This window comes from Chelonoidis abingdonii, chromosome 26, assembly GCF_003597395.2.
Source record: "Chelonoidis abingdonii isolate Lonesome George chromosome 26, CheloAbing_2.0, whole genome shotgun sequence".
In the NCBI taxonomy this organism is placed as follows: domain Eukaryota; kingdom Metazoa; phylum Chordata; order Testudines; family Testudinidae; genus Chelonoidis; species Chelonoidis abingdonii.
The window spans coordinates 9,365,591-9,382,162 of record NC_133794.1 but is presented as its reverse complement, the minus strand read 5'-3'; the positions used below and the strand labels follow the sequence as shown (position 1 = coordinate 9,382,162).

The 16,572-nt window shown below is 56.7% G+C and overlaps 3 protein-coding genes across 4 annotated transcripts in view; 1 reads left to right on the top strand and 2 right to left on the bottom strand.

Annotated features, from left to right (window-relative positions):
* The window catches only part of DGKA (diacylglycerol kinase alpha), a 29,150-nt gene extending 21,950 nt beyond the window's left edge, over positions 1-7,200 (bottom strand). Inside the window, 1 exon segment of the mRNA XM_032785605.2 lies at positions 6,618-7,200. The gene's annotated coding sequence lies outside the window, so the exon portion shown is untranslated.
* RAB5B (RAB5B, member RAS oncogene family) overlaps positions 1-16,572 on the bottom strand; it is a 100,133-nt gene that overhangs the window by 65,626 nt on the left and 17,935 nt on the right. The gene's annotated exons all lie outside the window — the stretch shown is intronic.
* PYM1 (PYM1 exon junction complex associated factor) lies at positions 11,172-14,671 on the top strand. 2 transcript variants are annotated; one of them, XM_032785588.2, is made up of 3 exons: positions 11,172-11,210; positions 11,726-11,819; positions 13,772-14,671. In XM_032785588.2, exons 1-3 carry the CDS (start codon positions 11,180-11,182, stop codon positions 14,286-14,288), a joined length of 642 nt encoding a protein of 213 aa, XP_032641479.1. In that variant the 5' UTR covers positions 11,172-11,179; the 3' UTR covers positions 14,289-14,671. The 2 variants fall into 2 exon arrangements, with proteins under 2 accessions (XP_032641479.1, XP_032641480.1); XM_032785589.2 differs by lacking the exon at positions 11,172-11,210 and adding an exon at positions 11,510-11,649 and having other exon boundaries at positions 13,246-14,671.

Below are 16,572 nucleotides of genomic sequence, written 5' to 3'. Positions count from 1 at the left end.
TACCCTGTTACCCTCCCTCGTGCTTGGCTTTGCAGATGGGGACAGGGAGGCCGAGAGAGGAGAAGGGACTTGCTCCAGGCCTAGAGTGAGTCAATGGCAGAGTTGCTTGGCAGTTCCTAGCCCACTGCAGGGGAACCCAGGCAGTGCAGCCCTCCACAATTGCACGGTCTCTTCAATGCCGCAAACCAGGCTGGGGCGAGGGGGCTGGACTCTGGGTCGTGTGCTCTGCCCCCCTCTAGTTCTACACCCCCTCATTTCATACAGAGCCTGGGAAAGCCTGTAGCAGAGGTTTGCGCTGGGAACAGATTGAGCAGCCCCCAGTGCTCTGCCCGAGGACTGTGCAGACGCTGCTGCAGCCAGACCTGCAGAAATTCTGGCCTGTCGCTCAGCCGCAGCGGAGCCGGAAATAGGAGCCGAGTAACAAAAGCAGCGTTTTTATCTCCCCTGGGGATCTCCGGCCGTTGCAGCATTGTGTGTGCTCCGCGCGAGGGCAGGATGTGCCCGCACCGAGCCCGGAACCCCCCTGACGGGGGCGCAGGGGAGTGGCAGGTGGGGCCGCACGTCCCGGCCCTTGGAGGGAACGAATCGATGGCTGGGCGTGTACACGCAGCACAGGTCAGGAGGATGTTACCAAGGTGAAGAGACTGAGCATGTGGCGAGGGGGGATTTCGCTCCCGGGACACCCGGTGCAGAAGCCACCTGGAAAAGTTGTTCCCACCTGGCAGCCTGCGTGGGCTGCCCCGGCTGGCCAAACAGGCCCCTCGCTCAGTGGGAAGGCCCAGGAGCCGATGAGCCATGTTGATGGAGCTCATGGGGTAGGCAGAGTCCCTCTGGCTGGGGCTCAAGCCCCCATGGTGGCGGGAGGCGGGGGCGGGGATCTCACTGTGCTGTGAGTCTGGCTCAGAATGAAGCAGGCACCGTTCACAGCCCTGCATTGACTCAGACGACTGTGCTGCCAATCAGGCTGTCAAATCTAAATACCAGCTCGGCTGAATCATGCAGCTGTGGCGGGGCCAACGGCTGTCACGGGCCAACCCTGCTCCGGCTGACGAATTCTTCAAAGGCAGCTGGTTCGTCAGGCTTTCAAATGACAGCCAGGACGGGCCAGGAGCATATTTACCACCCTGTGAAACCCAACACGAATGGGGGGGTGTGATTCAGATTGGAGGGATCTGAAAAATAGGGGTGTTCAGGGGTTCCTAGCCGTGCTGTCTACCGGGTGACAGCTTCAGTTTGGAGAAGAGGTGGGGGTTGGGATATACTGTGAATGGGGTGTTTGTGTGTGTATACACACACCATGACTCACACTCACAACTTCACCACGTTGGCAAGGCTAGAACCCAGGTCTGCTTGCTCCCACCCCTTAAAGGAGAATCCTCAATAGCTGAAAGCAGTCTGGGTGCTGTGGTACACAGTTGCCATCCTCATCCCATCCAGTAGAGGGCAGCATTGAACATATACATGAACTGGGCCACTAGAACCTACGTATTGTTAAAAGCTTCGCCATTTGTCAAACTTAAGAACGGCCAGACTGGGTCAGCCCAACGGGCCATCTAGCCCAGTGTCCTTTCTTTGACAGCGGCCGGTGCCAAGTGCTTCAGAGGGAATGAATAGAACGGGGCAATTACTGAGTGATCCATCCCTTGTCATCCAGGCCCAGCTTCTGGCAGTCAGAAACCGAGGGACACTCAGACCCCAGGGTTGCATCCCTGAGCTTCTTGGCTCATAGTTAGCGATGGACCCATCCTCTGTGAACTGATCTAGTTCTTTTTTGAATCCCACTATAGTCTTGGCCTTCACAACATTCCCTGGTGAGGAGTTCCACAGGTTAACTGTGCGTTGTGTGAAGAAATACGTCCTTGTGTTTGTTTTAAACCTGTGGCCTATTAATTTAATGGGGAGACCCTGGTTCTTGTGATATGTGGAAGGGTAAATAACACGTCCTTATTCCCTTTCTCCACACCAGCCACGATTTACAGACCTCTCTCAGATCCCTCCACGGTCGTGGCTTTTTGAAGCTGAACAGTCCCAGTCTTTTAATTTCAGACAGAGGCTGTTCCATCCCCCTAACCAGTTGTGTTGTCCTTCTCTGTACTTTTTCCAGTTCTTCTAATGTATCTTTTTTGAGATGGGGTGCCCAGAGCTGCTGGCAGTCTTCAAGGTGGGAGTGTACTTTGGATTTATATCACGGCATTATGATGTTTCCTGTCTTATTATCTAGCCCTGTCCTAATGGTTCCTAACATTCTGGTCGCTTTTCTGACGCCTGCTGGACATTAAGTGGATGATTTCAGAGAACTTTCCATTATGACTCCAAGGTCTCTTTCTTGAGCGGTAACAGCTAATTTAGACCCCATGATTGCATAGCTATAGTTGGAATTCTGTTTTCCGAGGTGCGTTACTTTGCACTGATCAATGCTGAATTTCATCTGTCATTGTGTGGCCCAGGCACCCAGGTCTGCGAGCTCCCATGGTAACTCTTTGCAGTCTGCTTTGGACTTAACTATCTTGAGCAATTTTGTATTGTTTGCAAACTTTGCCACCTCACTCTCTATTTCTTTTTCCAGATCATAGATGAATCTGTCTAACAGCACTGGCCCTGGAACTGATCCTTGGGGGACCTCACTATCTACACTTCACTGTGAAAACTGACCATTTATTCCTACCCTTTGGTCCTATGCTTTCCCCTGTTTCTGACCTGTGAGCAAACTTTCTCTCTTATCCCATGACTGCTCACTTTGCTTAAGAGCCTTTGGTGAGGGACCTTGGGAAAGACTTTTTGAAAGACCAAGTTCACCAGATCCACTGGATCACTGACATGCATCAGACGAAGTGGGTATTCACCCCGAAAGCTCATGCTCCAAAACGTCTGTTAGTCTATAAGGTGCCACAGGACTCTTTGCTGCTTTTATGGATCACTTTTGTTCATGTTTGTTGACCCCCCCGCCTTGAAGAATTCCAATAGATTAGTGACGCGTGATTTCCCTTCACAAAAGCTGTGTTGACTCTTCCCCAGCGAATGGTGTTCAGCTGAGTGTCTGATCCGTGTTCACAAACAATGGATGCCCCAGCCATGCACCCCAGCTCAGGCCAAGTCAGGGGGAACGGGGGAGAGCCTTCCCAGCATGCCTTGCAGGCCAACAGCCTTCCCCTGCACAGACAGGCAGCCTGCTAAGGTTGACTCTGTTGAGCAATGACACCAGCTGGCAGGAGCCTGCAAACAGAGCGGCCTCGGTTGCCCCTTGGAAGGCTCACCCCCGCTGAGACCAAGGTGGCAGAAGGAAGGGGGTGGGCGTGGGGAAGGCAGAGGCACAGTGTAGAGAAGCCAGGTACAGAGGAGCAAGTATGTTCCTGCCCTGGGATGAGTCACAGGTGGGGCCCAGCTCACATGCGGCACCTACTTCCCTGTCAGCCCCAGCGCTGCTGCCCACGTCTGAGTGAGAGCGAGAAACCGCCAGAGAACAAAGAGAAAGGAAAGGAGGAGCGAGGCTTGCTAGAAAACAACAGAGCCGCACTCTGCAGAGTGGGGCTCCAGTGCTGACGCCACCGCAGATAAGCTCTGCTTCCTTCAAGCAGGGCTAGGACCCAGGAGCCCTGGGTTTCTGCCCCATAGTGTTCTAACCACTAGCTCATGCTCCCTCCCAGAGCTGGAGAGAGAACCCAGGAGTCCTGACTCCCAGTTCTCTGCTCTGGCCACTAGACAATGCTCTCTCCTATGGTAGGATGAGAACCCAGGAGTCCTGACTCGCAGCCCTCTACTCTGACCACTGAAATACTGAACAAGACTAGAATAGTCCCGCTGCGAGGAGTTCGTCTCGCTTTGCTAATGATTGAAAAACACACAAAAAAGAGGGTGCAGAATTACTGTTCTGGGCAGCCCACCACCATCTCCGTGTAGCCCCGAAAGCGCCCGGCTTGGAGCTAACTGATGCTGCCCAACGGCGCGTGGGAATTCGCAGGCACCATCTGCTCTAAGAAATGCACACGCCGCGGATATTAGCTTCAGCGAGGTCTGTCTCCCCTGCACCTGTGAGCTGGAGAAGGGGGGAAGCAGCAGACTGGAGGACTGGAGCGAGAGGCAGGGAGGTGTGGGTGTGTTACTATGCGTGACCCCAGGGAGCAGCGCTCCAGAAATACCTGGACAGACACGGAGACGCCCTGAGGCTGCTTGAATGCCCATGGCTCCCTCTGGCCCTCGGGGAGCAGGGAACAGCCACAGGCAGCATGCTCTGGCCACTCCCTGCCCTGCCCCTCCAAGGCCCCGTCACGTGGCCAGAGCCGAATCCGGCTCGATGCCCTGTGTGATGCTGCTTTTCTACTGGCTCAAGCCCAGCCTACCATACGAGTGCCCGAGTGGATCACGTGTTCAAGCCCTCGTGCCGTTGTTCACACTGGAGCCAGGTGAGCGTGCAGACCCCTCACCCCTGTGCAAAGTTTCACTAGTGTTAGCGACAAGGGACTCGGAGCCCGGTCCAGTTCTGCCGGGGCCAAGTGCAGCTGTGTGGGGAGGTGTAAGGGGGGGGCACTGCAGCAACTGAAGCCAAAGCATCGGCCCCTCGCCAAGGCTGGGCTGGGCTGTCTCCCCAGTGCTCAGCACGACCCCTGCTGGGTACTCGCTGCAGAGCTCAGGCCGGGTCTGTGCACGCAGCAGACACGGCTCAGCAGCTTCCTCCCGCTGGGTGTATCTCTCGCTGGGATCAGAACTCAGCCCTGCCGGCAGCGCTTCCCTGGCTGCTGGCCACTTGACAGGTAAACCTCAAATCTCCGCCGATAGGGATCACCCACAGAAGCTCCGCAGCGTGTGCCCCGATGACTGGAGAGCGGTGATTGAGTGCCAGAGCTGGCAGCAGCGCCCTAGCAGCATGAGGGCTGCGTGGCTGAGACGAGGGAGCCCAGCCTTCTTCTGGGGCGGTGAAGGGGGGTCCTGGGAGGCCACCAGGGTCACTCTAGACATGCCCAGCCAGGTGTTTGTCCCAACTGCTCTTACAAACCTCCACCTCCCCTGGAAGCCCCTTCAACTGCCAGGAGAGACAGAAAGATTAAATCTCTCTTGCTGCCAACTAAGCCCCTTGCATCTTGTCCTCCCTTCGGTGGACCTGGAGAACACCCGGTCCCCGTCCTTTTTCTAACAGCTCTGACATCAGGGCCCCCCCGCAGCCGCCTTTCCTCACAACCCAGCGGACTGGAAATCGAACGGGTCACGGTAACGGGAATCGCCCTGAGGAAGGGCTCCCGGCGAAGGGCCCATTATGCTACACACACAGGCTCATCTTCACTAGGATTTCTGAATTGCCCATTAACCCTGGATAGCTTCCGCGAAGAGAGAGCTGGCTCCAGGCCAGCCAGTCCTGCTAGAGGGAACTGCTGGAGCCGAAGGCTAGTGGGTAAAGCTGGGGGGAGCCCAGGGCTGGGCTAGTTGGGGGCTGCAGGTCAGGAGTGAGGGGCACCGGCAGGGCTGAGGGGGAGCCCAGGGCTGGGCTAGCTGGGGCTGCGGGTCGGGAGTGAGGGGCACTGGTAGGGCTCAGGGGTGGGGAGCCCAGGGCTGGGCTAGCTGGGGCTGCGGGTCGGGAGTGAGCGGCACCAGCAGAGCTGCGCGCTGGCAAGTGAGGGCAAGGGAGGGAAGTGCCCAGTCCCTTTATCCCTCACCGCCCACCCTGCCAAAGAGCTCCTGTCTGTCTCCACAGAGTTTGAATACAAAGATTTGCAAAGGCCTGGAGCTGTGCTGCCCCCCCGTGAGAACGGCACCAGACAGCAAGGCCGAGCTGTCAAGCAGCTAGAACAGGGCCTGGGGAGTCGGGGGCCTGGCTTCCGTCCCCCTCCGCTCCCTTGGCCTCAGTTTCTCCAGCAGTTAAATGAGGGTGACAAAGTGTCCACCTTGAGCAGAGCCCAGAGAGCTGCCATTCAGGGGTGGATCAGCTCCTGGGCTCGCAGGTGCCAAGCAAACACAACGCATCACGGTTCTCCAACCAGCACACACTCCCCCTCCCTTGCCCCTGCTGCCAGAAACTCCCCTGATGCTGGATTGCCTCCCTTTTGCTCCCCTTGCAGAACAGCCCAGCCCGCAGGGAAAACGGTGTTAAGCCCCCCAGGGTTAGCTAAGGGAGCGGCAGCGGTGCTAAGGCCCCCGCCACATTCAGCTCCAAGTCTTACTAAGTGTCCCAGCACACAAAGAAAACGTGGGAGGATGGAGCCTAGCTCATAGCCCCACCCACGAAGCCTCTGAAAAGTCCAATCAGCTGCTTCCCTTTCTCCCGAATACCCTGCTGCTAGGGACCCTAATGCAACAGGTGAGCGGGAGAATCCTACTGCCTTAAGAGGTGCTGGGGCGCAAAGGGGGGCTCCAGGGGTGTTTGCGGGCTGGCCTGAGGGCACTGCTCTTTAGAGTCTGGTCCTTGTGTTCCAAAAGCAGCTTCACGGTTTTAAACACAGAGGGAGCGCCTGGGACTTTGCCTAAATCAATTATGGGTACTCCCTGCCTGAGTAATGGAGCTAATCCCTGTGTAACTACATTACCCCATGCTCCAATAATTGGATTGATCATTGCAGCTAGTTAATGAAACTCCAGCCAATCTTTTTAAATCAGATTGTTGGCTTATATGGAACTAATTATCTACTGACCTGGAGATTGTGAATCAAATCAGAGGTTTCACTGCAGCTTCAGGGAAAATGGTCTTTTCCTTGCCATCTGGTCTTGCTCTCCAGCCCTCATGATGCCTTATTAATGGTGGCAGGAAGGAAATGCTGTAGCTGGGGAGGGTGCTGGCTCTTCTCTGCCACTAACTAAAGACCCAAAACAAAACACAAATCTCCTGGGTTGCAAACCGTCCCCGGGGTTAATCCGAAGGTGGAACATCCAGCCAGGTATCAGCTGAGCCCATCCGCTTGGTTCCCTGGGAAGGCAGGATGGCGCGACGGTTACGGCGCTGTTTAGAATGGGGGAAACCCAGCTTAAGTCCTTTCTCTGCCCCAGGAGTGTGACCGTAGCCGCTCTGGGCCAGTTCCCCACCTGTAAAACAGGCTTAGTGGCACTTCCCAGCCTCACTGGGCAGATGTGAGAGGCTCAGATCCTACCAGTGGGGGGCTGGATACGTGCCTGAGACAGACAGCTCCGCAAGGGTGGAAATAGCATCTGTCGCCACCGAAAGTGGTCAGGCAGCTGCTGGGCTGTGATCAGCCACTGTAACAGCTTCCCTAGCGTGCTGTCACCATGGCCTCCCTCCCCGCCCAGCTGCCAGGTCTTGGGTTGTCCGCGCCGTGCGTGGGGGGGGGGGACGGGACTGCCGGTCTTGGGTTGTCCGCACCGTGTGCGTGAGGTGTGTGCGGTGTCATATACATAGATACTAAGTTAATGGTTCTCTTCTTACCTGTAGAAGGGTCACCAAGGACAACCACAAGCACCTGAGTCATCGAACCAATCATGGAAACCGGATCTGTTTTCAAAGTCCAGGAAGGGTGACATTTTGGGGTCTTGAGTCTTTTGTCTGTGCTCTCAGCTATGAGAAGGTTCTTTCTTCTATTCTAAATCTTCTGTTCCAACTGTAAGTACAGTAGAAAACCAATATAGGCTTTATGTTTGTTTTGGGTGTATTTACATGTGTGTATTGCTGGAATTGTTTCAAATTGGGATATCTTCTGAATCAGAGACTGTTATTCATATGTATCTCATAAGCAATAGCCCTGTATTGTCATCAATGATACAGAGAATATTTTGATGTCTTTTTTCTTTCTTTCTTTTATATAAAGTTGTATCTTTTTAAGACTTGTGTTGAGTTTCTTCCCCTACTGCGGAGGGTAATGGAACCCCGAAGGGGGAGGGGAAATTCTCTTTTTGTGTTAGATCTCCCGGAGGGTAAGCTCTGCAGCACCAGGATATTGCCCTGGTCTGCGGGGGGGACAGAGAGGAAGATATTACTTGTTCCCTTATTGGGGTTATGTCAGTCTTGTGGAATAGGAGGAGACTGATGCTCTTCTTGGTATTGTGAGTAAGGAGATTTGCATCCGACTCCCAGGGGCGTTGCCGACAGAGAGGAAAGTCGGGTGGAGAGATGGGGAAAAGGGAATGGGTTCTTTCCCTTGCGCCCGGTAAGAGCCTAACTCAGAGCTTCTGGATCCTTGGGGTCTCCAGAGGAAGTGTGGGGGAACCAGAGCGAGGCAGGCGCTGTAAATTTCCTGATCTGTGGCAGCGAGATAAGATCCAAGCTGGTAATTAAGCTTGGAGGTTCATGCTAGGCACCCACAATTTGGACGCTAAGGTCCAGATTTGGGAAAGAGGCTTATGATGGGGTGGGGGACTGCCAGGTCTTGGGTTGTCCACGCTGTGTGTGTGTGTGTGGGGGGACTGCCAGGTCTTGGGTTCTCTGTGCCGTGCATGTGTGTGCGCGTGCACACAGGATTTCCGCCCTCAAGTGTCCATTAATCCATTCTAGAGCTTGAGGCCAGAGGGGCCCGTTTGTTCCCCTGCTCTCTGGCACAGAACAGAGGCTTTCTCCCGCTGAGCTCATGTGTCGCTAAGGAAGCCAGGAGACACCAGGCGATGGATGATCCCCCACTGCTGTAAGGAGCTGGGTCAAGGGGTTGTCCCCTCCCTGCTAACACTCTGGGGCTAATTTCCCATTGGAATCAGCCTGGCTTTGGCTGCCCACTGCGGGTGGTTCTTGTGCCTAGCGGCACCAAATCACCTCCCCCATCTTCTCTTGGAGGTGCTGAGCTCTGGGCATCTCCCGGGGAGCCTTCCCTCCAGCCCCTGCAGGGTACTGGCAGTTGGGTGGTGCCGTCTCCACTTCCTCCACATCCTTTAGAAAATGCACCACCCCAGGCTGGGTTGCCCCAATGCCCTATCCAGAGGGAGAATCGCCTCCCGCTCCTCGCTGCTATGCCCTCTGTGTGGACATGGCCAGGCGGCTGGGGATGGTGACGGGGCGTGTTTGCTGCTCCTGGCAGTGGGGGGATGTGGCGGTCAGAGGGAGCAGAGGGTGTAAGGTGCAGACCCCGAGCCCAGGTGCAACCCCATTGCCCCTGCCAACCTGGGGCTGGGTTTCAATCTCAGAGCCCTGATCCCACCCTTGGGAGATGCCCTGTTCCCTCTGTGATGGGTTGGATCACAGAACCCACCTTGGGAGCTGCCACCTGATGTGCCAAGACTACTTCTGCCGCTGGCAGGGAGCGCAGACACTTCTGTCTGCTCCAACACAGACCCAGGGTCTGAATTACTTGCCCTAAGCTGCAGGTTTACCTGAAAGCAGCTCACAGAAGCGTTCCTGTCTTTAACACTCAGATGCCCAACTCCCAGTGGGGTCGAAACCCAAATAAATCCATTTTACCCTGTATAAAGCTTATACAGAGTAAACTCATAAATTGTTCGCTCTCTATAACACTGAAAGAGAGAGATGCACAGCTGTTTGCCTCCCCCCAGGTATTGGTACATACTCTGGGTCAATTAATAAGTAAAAAGTGATTTTATTAAAAATAGAAAGTAGGATTGAAGTGGTTCCAAGTAGTAACAGACAGAACAAAGTCAGTCACCAAGCAAAATAAAATAAAACGTGCACATCTATGTCTAATCAAACTGAATACAGATAATCTCACCAGTTCCAGGATGCTCCCTTTTACAGACTAATCTCCTTTCAGCCTGGGTGCAGCAATCACTCACACCCCTTTGTTCCAGTTTCTTTCAAGTATCCTGGCGGGGATGGTGGGGGTGGAGATGCTCCCTCTTTAGCCAGCTGAAGACAAAATGGAGGGGTCTCCCAGGGGTTTAAATAGACTTTCTCTTGTGGGTGGCGACCCCTCTCCTCATCCCTATGCAAAGTCCAGCTCCAGGATGGAGTTTTGGAGTCACCTGGGCAAGTCACATGTCCAGGCATGACTCACAGTTTTTACGGGTAGCAAGTGCTACCTTGAATGTCCTCAAGTGACTTGTTATGTGGATTGGAGCATTCCAAGATCCATTGTCCTTTAAGTATCAGAGGGGTGGCCGTGTTAGTCCGGATCTGCAAAAGCAGGGAAGAGTCCTGCACGCATGCGACAAAGTGGGGATTCACCCACGAAAGCTCATGCTCCGATATGGCTGTTAGTCTAGCAGGTGCCACAGGACTCTTTGCTGCTTGTCCGTTAAGTGTCTCTCGGTTAGGGACTTACCTTCAACAGTCCTTTCTCCAGGACCTGGCTAGCGGGGTGATTTAGGAACCAAGCCAGTACCCAACTTCGACTACAACGTGACACGTGCAGACAGGAGCAACAGGACCAGGAGCTGTTACACGGCGTGTGGAGCACACCTCACAGTCTAAGCACATTTCCATAAAGCCTGAGGCGTGGCACCGTCACACCCTTCCCCGGCCTGGGGCCACCCTTCCCCTGCCCTGTCTCCCCCCACCCCGGGGCAGGATTTGAACCCGACGCCCCCTCCCGAGCTGTCCCTGTCTCCCCCCACCCCGGGGCAGGATTCCAACCCGACGCCCCCCCCAGCTGTCCCCGTCTCCCCACCCCGGGCAGGATTAACCGACGCCCCTCCGAGCTGTCTGTCTCCCCCACCCCGGGGCCAGGATCCAACCCCGAAGCCCCCGCGCCAGCTGTCCCGTTCCCCCACCGCCGGGGCAGGATTCCAGCCAACGCCGACGCCGCGCGCCCAGCTGTCCCCTGTCTCCCCCCCACCCCGGGGCAGGATTCCAACCCGACGCCGCCCATGCTGTCCCCGTCCCCCCCACCCCGGGGCAGGATTCCAACCCGACGCCCCGCCCAGCTGTCCCCGTCTCCCCCCAACCTCCGGGGCCAGGATTCAACCCGACGCCCCCCCCCAGCTGCCCCCGCCTCCCCCCACCCGGTGAAGCGATTTGACCATGAGCCCCCCCCCGCCTGCCCCGCTCCCCCTACCCAGGGCAGGATTCAAACCTGACGCCCCCCCAGCTGCCCCCGCCTGCCCCCACCCCGGGGCAGGGATTCGAACCATGAGCCCTCCCCCCTCAGATGCCTGAGGAGGCCTGTGTCCCACGTCACTGCTCTGCTGGGGGGCGGGGTCGCTTAGCCTAAGCCCAAAGGATTCTGGGAAATGGACACCCCACCCCGTTTAGCCCTGTGGCGGCTCGGTGTCTCTTTAAAAACAAGATGGCCCCCGGCCCAGTTGTCCCCGCCGGTCACGCCACCTCCGGGGCGGGCAGAAGTGGCGGAAGTGGTCGCGTTTCCAGATGGCGACTCCCTATGTGACTGACGAGACCGGTAAGTGCGGAAACGCTTCCGGGAGGGGGGACCCCCCCGCTCCGGCCTCACCCCCCCCCGCGAGCCTCCCGCTGCCCGCATCCCCGGCTCCGGCCCCCCGCCCGCGTTCCCCCTGCCAGGCTCCGCCCCGCCCCCTGACCCGGTCACGTGTCTGTGCCCCCCCGTGCGGTGTCACTCCGGATCGCGCGGGGCGGCCCCGCCAGAGAAGCGCCGTCCTGCCGGGGGCTGCCCGGGCGGCGCGGGGAGGCCCTGGGGTAGCGAGCCCCGGTCCCTCTGCAGTCGGGGGGCCCGGAGACCTGGCTCGTTGGGTGACCTGCCCCTGCCTCAGTTTCCCCAGCTGAGGGTCCAGTACTGAACGGGGGGGGGTTCTCTGTAAACTGAACGTTGGCAGAGACAAGGTGGGGGAGGTGACGTCTCCTACTGACTGAGCAGCCTTCAGGTGAATATTGAAATCGCTTTTCCCTTCCCCCCTTGAAAATACCCCGTCACGGACAAAGATGCTTGTAACGTTTCAGGGAAGTACATTGCCTCCACGCAGCGCCCTGATGGCACCTGGAGGAAGCAGCGAAAGGTGAAGGAGGGATACGTGCCCCAAGAAGAGGTGCCAGTGTAAGTCGAATTCTAGTCCTTACGGCTGCCGCTGGGATCTCTTGCATGGCCCATAGTGGGTGGGCTGTTCCGCAGTCCAACTCCTCGCATCTGAAAACCTCGACGGCTCCTAATACTGTGAGATTATCTGCTTCTGCGGCACTGAATGTGTGCCTGGCGCTGCAGCCCCATCAGTGGACAGGTAGCCTCTTCCGCAGCGCCGGGCTACCCGAGGAAGCGGCACTGGTTTCACTTAAGCTGGTGCGAACTGTTGTGCACACTCTTTTGGATTCAGGGCGGTTTCTTTTGGTTTAGCTTAAACTTGTTCTTAAAGGCCACAAGCTAACCTGAAGAAAGCCGTGCTCACTGAAATAACTGTGCCCATGGGTTTGCACAGGGATAGGTTAAACTGCTACCATTTCTGCATATAGGCCTGAGACCCGTCCCTCCTTCAGCTGGCTTCCCTTTAGGGTGACGGCACATCTTACAATCGTTAGTCCTCTCCTGGTCCACTTCTAAGCTGGGTGCAGCGTGACGAGCCAGACAATTGTACATTTGGGGCCTGCTCACCACTTGGGGTCGCTTTCCCCAAAGGATCCGTGGGAGGCTTTTTGGCTAAGTTGGAAACACATTCTTTAAAAAGAGGAGAGCTCAGTGCTCCACAGAACCAGACTAGGTGATCCAAAGGGTGTCTTCTGACTTTAAATCTCTGAATCCTCTTCATTCCCTGATGTGAGCCAGGCATTCCTGTCAGCCCCTGGAGTGCTGATCCCAGCTCCTCTCCCATGGCAGAGCATGTTCAGTGAGTTTCCGGGGCATCTGGCTTGGCTTCACAATTCCCATGTCCACAGAAAGGTTATTAGTAAGCTGGGATGGGGGGCTGGGTTCAGTGTGCCACTGTCGATCTATGTTAGCCCCCATGAGGGCTCATCGACTCTCATGCATACGATGTGGCTCCCGCTCCTCGGTATAACCTAGGCCAATCAGTTGTCAACTTTCTAGGTTTCCAGATTGGGCCATGAAGTTTTGGAAATGTGGCCGTTCGTTGGAGTCGAACCTGCCGTCTCCAAACCCTGTGGGGAACGCTAAAGATGCCCTCCCTGCCCTGTCTCCCGAGGCCTTGCCTTGCCTCAGAGGGAGTCCTGTTTTCAGCATGCTAGTGCCGAGCTCTGCACTTCAGGCTGGCGTGCACTTGTGCAGTTCTTTCACCCCAGACATCCCCTCGCTGGCCTAGCATGAGTCGATCCCAGACGGGCCATGGTGTAGCAAACTGCCTGTCTCCCATTGGGCCACATCTGTGAGGAAGGATGAAATGCAGAGGCTGTCCCGCGTTTCCAAATCAAGCCCCTTTAAAATCCCCCCTGCCCAGCGCCCCCTCGGCTGTAATGATTTATAACCATGTGTATGTACTGTTGGGTTACATCGTGAGATCTGAGTCTTTTTCCAGGTGCCTGACCAACTTTGACCCCCTCTTATACCATAAGATGTAACCTGGCGGTATGTATTAACTCCCCTTATAAATCATTCTGGTGGGTAGCTTTGGATGTGTCCTGCCTGCGAGGATAACCTCTGCTCGCATCACTAGTCTCTGGCATAGAGCACAGTGCTCAAATCCTGTAACGTTCGAGGGGCGTCTGCTTCACTCCTTTGGTCCTGGGCGTCTCCTCCCGCCCTGAGGGCGGCGGCCTGGTGCTGTGATTCCTTCGCCCTTTAGAGTTGTCACTCAGTGATGCCCTATTCTGTGAGGCCTGACGGGAGGGGCTGAGCATTCATGACTGGTTGGGTGGTGATTGGACCAGTGGGTTCTCAGCACCTCTTGCGGTGGGCTGGATCTGCAGTGGCAAGGCCTTGGGGCTCTGGGTGTAATGGGGTCAGAGAGCGTTGGTGCTGAAGGCCGCCGCATGGACCAGCTGGCTGGCCCCTGTTCTTTGTGCGTGGGAGAGGGAAGTCCTGATGGATTTTGTTCTGTGCAGGTATGAGAATAAGTATGTGAAGTTTTTCAAAAGCAAACCAGACCTGCCCCCTGGTCTGAGCCCTGAGGCTAGCGTGCAGCCGGGCAAGCAGGCCACCAAGGCGGAGAGCGGCGAGACTGGCCTGTCCAAGACAGCCAAGAGGAACTTGAAACGTAAGGAGAAGAGGAAGCAGCAGCAGGAGAAGGGGGAGAGGGAGACAGACGAACTGATCCAGTCACTGGAGAAGGCCACCCTCTCGGGGGGCAGCAGCAGGGACAGGGACCCCCCGGGGGATGGTAAGTCGGCCCTGCAGCAGCAGCAGGCCTGCGGCGGAAAGGCCCTCGGGGACGGGGACTCCTCAGCGTCTGAGAAAACAAAGAAGATGAAAAACCTGAAAAAGAAGCTGCGGCAGATGGAGGAGCTGCAGCAGCGGCTGGACTCGGGGGAAATAAAGCAGCCGACGAAAGAGCAGCTGGAGAAGCTGGCGCGGCGGAAAGCGTTGGAGGAGGAGCTGGAGGACCTGGAACTGGATTTGTAAGCGGGGGCCCGGGAGGGAGACTCTGAACCAGACTCAGTGCACGCAGGTGACTGAATTCTGCGAGCTGTGGTGACCAGAGCCCAGCTGCCTCGTTGGGCCCGGCTGGGTTTTTGGTTGGGTGCTGCCTGCTTTTTAAGAACAATTTCCCAGCTATCGATGTTAAAACTCGACAAATTTTCACATACCTCTCTCCTTTTTTATTATTTTCTTTCGGGGGTGGGGGAAGGCTGGGGATGTCGTAGGGAGGGGGTGGGCAGGGCTAGCACCCCACGGCTGTTTCCCCAGCCCCGTAGGATTCCTGTGTCCTCAGTGTTCTGTGCTCCAGCCACTCACTCACTCCTTAGATTTTTAAAAATGGTGCAATAATAAAATTGCAGTAGTGACCTCGGCGTCTAGGATTTTGTTTTTCCTCCTTCGAGCCAAGCTGCCTTCAGGCCCCCGCAGAGTCTCGTTGGCTTCCCTGGAGACTCCGCACTCTGTGTGCTGGAGGGAAAGCAGAGAAAGCTGAGACGTGCCCGTCTCGCAGGAGAACACGCCCATCCTCAGCGTGGTAAAGGCCGACCCAAAACGCGTGACTACTTGGAGCAGATTGTGTAGCTTTCTGGAACAAGGTGATTTCTCTGTGTCTTCCATGATCTGATGAGCAGAGAACTAGTTCACAGTGCTGGCCCTTAATGTATCTTCCCCAGCATCTGAGACCGCGCTCATGGGAATGACCCTCCAGTGATTGTTTCAGGCTCTCTGCAGACTCAGGAAGGTGCTGCTCCATCTAGGTCCCATTTTCCAAGTTTTTTCTGTGCAAGTCTCACTGCTAGAGCCTCCTATAATGGAAAGAACAGTGGGGGGGGGGGTTGACTGTGCCTCTGTCTAGTCCTTAGTGCGCCCCTGGGAAGGGGAGTGCAGCACCTCCATGTGGTGGGGGTATATTGAGCCCTCTGTAAACGGGGAGCTGTTCTGCCTGACAGTGGCCAGCAGGTGGCTCTGTAGGGCCCGAGTCCCTGGAGTGCGGTGGGCTGGAAATGAGAACCTTGAGAACTGCTCTAGTGACGCCTGTTCCCTGGCGCGAGGCCTTGTCCGTCCGTGGAGTGTGGGCACCTGGGCGGGGTCTGCCAGCCCAACGGTAGCGAGTGCAGGCTGGGGTGGGCATTGCGTTTTGGAGGGTGCTGGAGGCCAAGCCGCACGTAGCGCTGCTGGAGAGGTGAGGGAGGCAGGGGACCAGGCGGGTCTGTCCTGCTGCTGCAGACACCACATGAAGATCACTATTTGTGTCTAGGGGAGGGGGTTGCGAAGGGGTTTAAACAAAACCCTTCTGGGCTTGTTGGCAGCTTCGCCAGGAGCTGAGGAAGTGAGGCCTCAGTCCCCTTTGACTGGGCTCCAAAATGTGGCCCATGGCTCCTGCTCCCTTCACCTTGTCTCAGAAATGGCTGGAGAGTTTTGGCAGAAATTCCCCAGGAGAATCCAGCAGGAGGCAGATGCCGGGTGTGGGAAATGTCAGCTCGAGCGGTTACAGCTTAGCCGAGTTCTAAGCAACGGAAACAGGGTCTGGTAATGGGAAAGGTTGAAAACCCTTGCTCAGTGGTGCTGCTGACTCAGGACATGGTGCCTGGCTAATTGACAATGGCAACTTGCCTGGCCGTGACCCCAGTGCCTAGATCCCCCTGGCGGGTTTGTCGTCTCCAACACCAGGCCTGGCAGAGCCCATCTGCCTTGGGTATGTGGGGATGCGGGGGGGAGCCCTCGGGGGCAGGTTTTCTAGGTGGGTGCAGCACCCAGCGTGCTGGGCCCCCGATCTCCTCTGAGTGCCTCCTAAAATACAGGGCAGAGTCCTCAGCTGCTATTGACCAGCCAGCCCCCTCTTCAGCTCAGGGTGCAGGCTGGTTCCCGGAGGTAACGCTACCGGCAGCGTCCTGCCCTGGCTGCCTTGCTGGCTGCGACGCCCGTGTGCACCCCCACGCTGCAGGGCCAGTTTGCTTCACGAGCAGCTCGGCGAACCTGCTCCTGCCCTGGGGCCGTGCTGCGCTGACGCACGCGGGACTGTTGGTGCAGCCAGGTGTTCGCGGGCTGTAAGTGCCCTACAGAGCTGGGCTCGGTGCTGCAGAGGCAGCACGTTAGCATGGCCAGGGAGAGGCGGTGCGGGGGGCCCGGTGGGGGAAGCAGGGTTCTAATCACCGGCCCCTGGAGACCTTGGGCAGGTGACTGGGCAGTGTCTCGGTTTCCCCAGCTGTGCAGTAACGGCAGCTCAGCCAGGGTCCGTCCCAGTGGAAGAACCCCGCAGCGGGTAGAT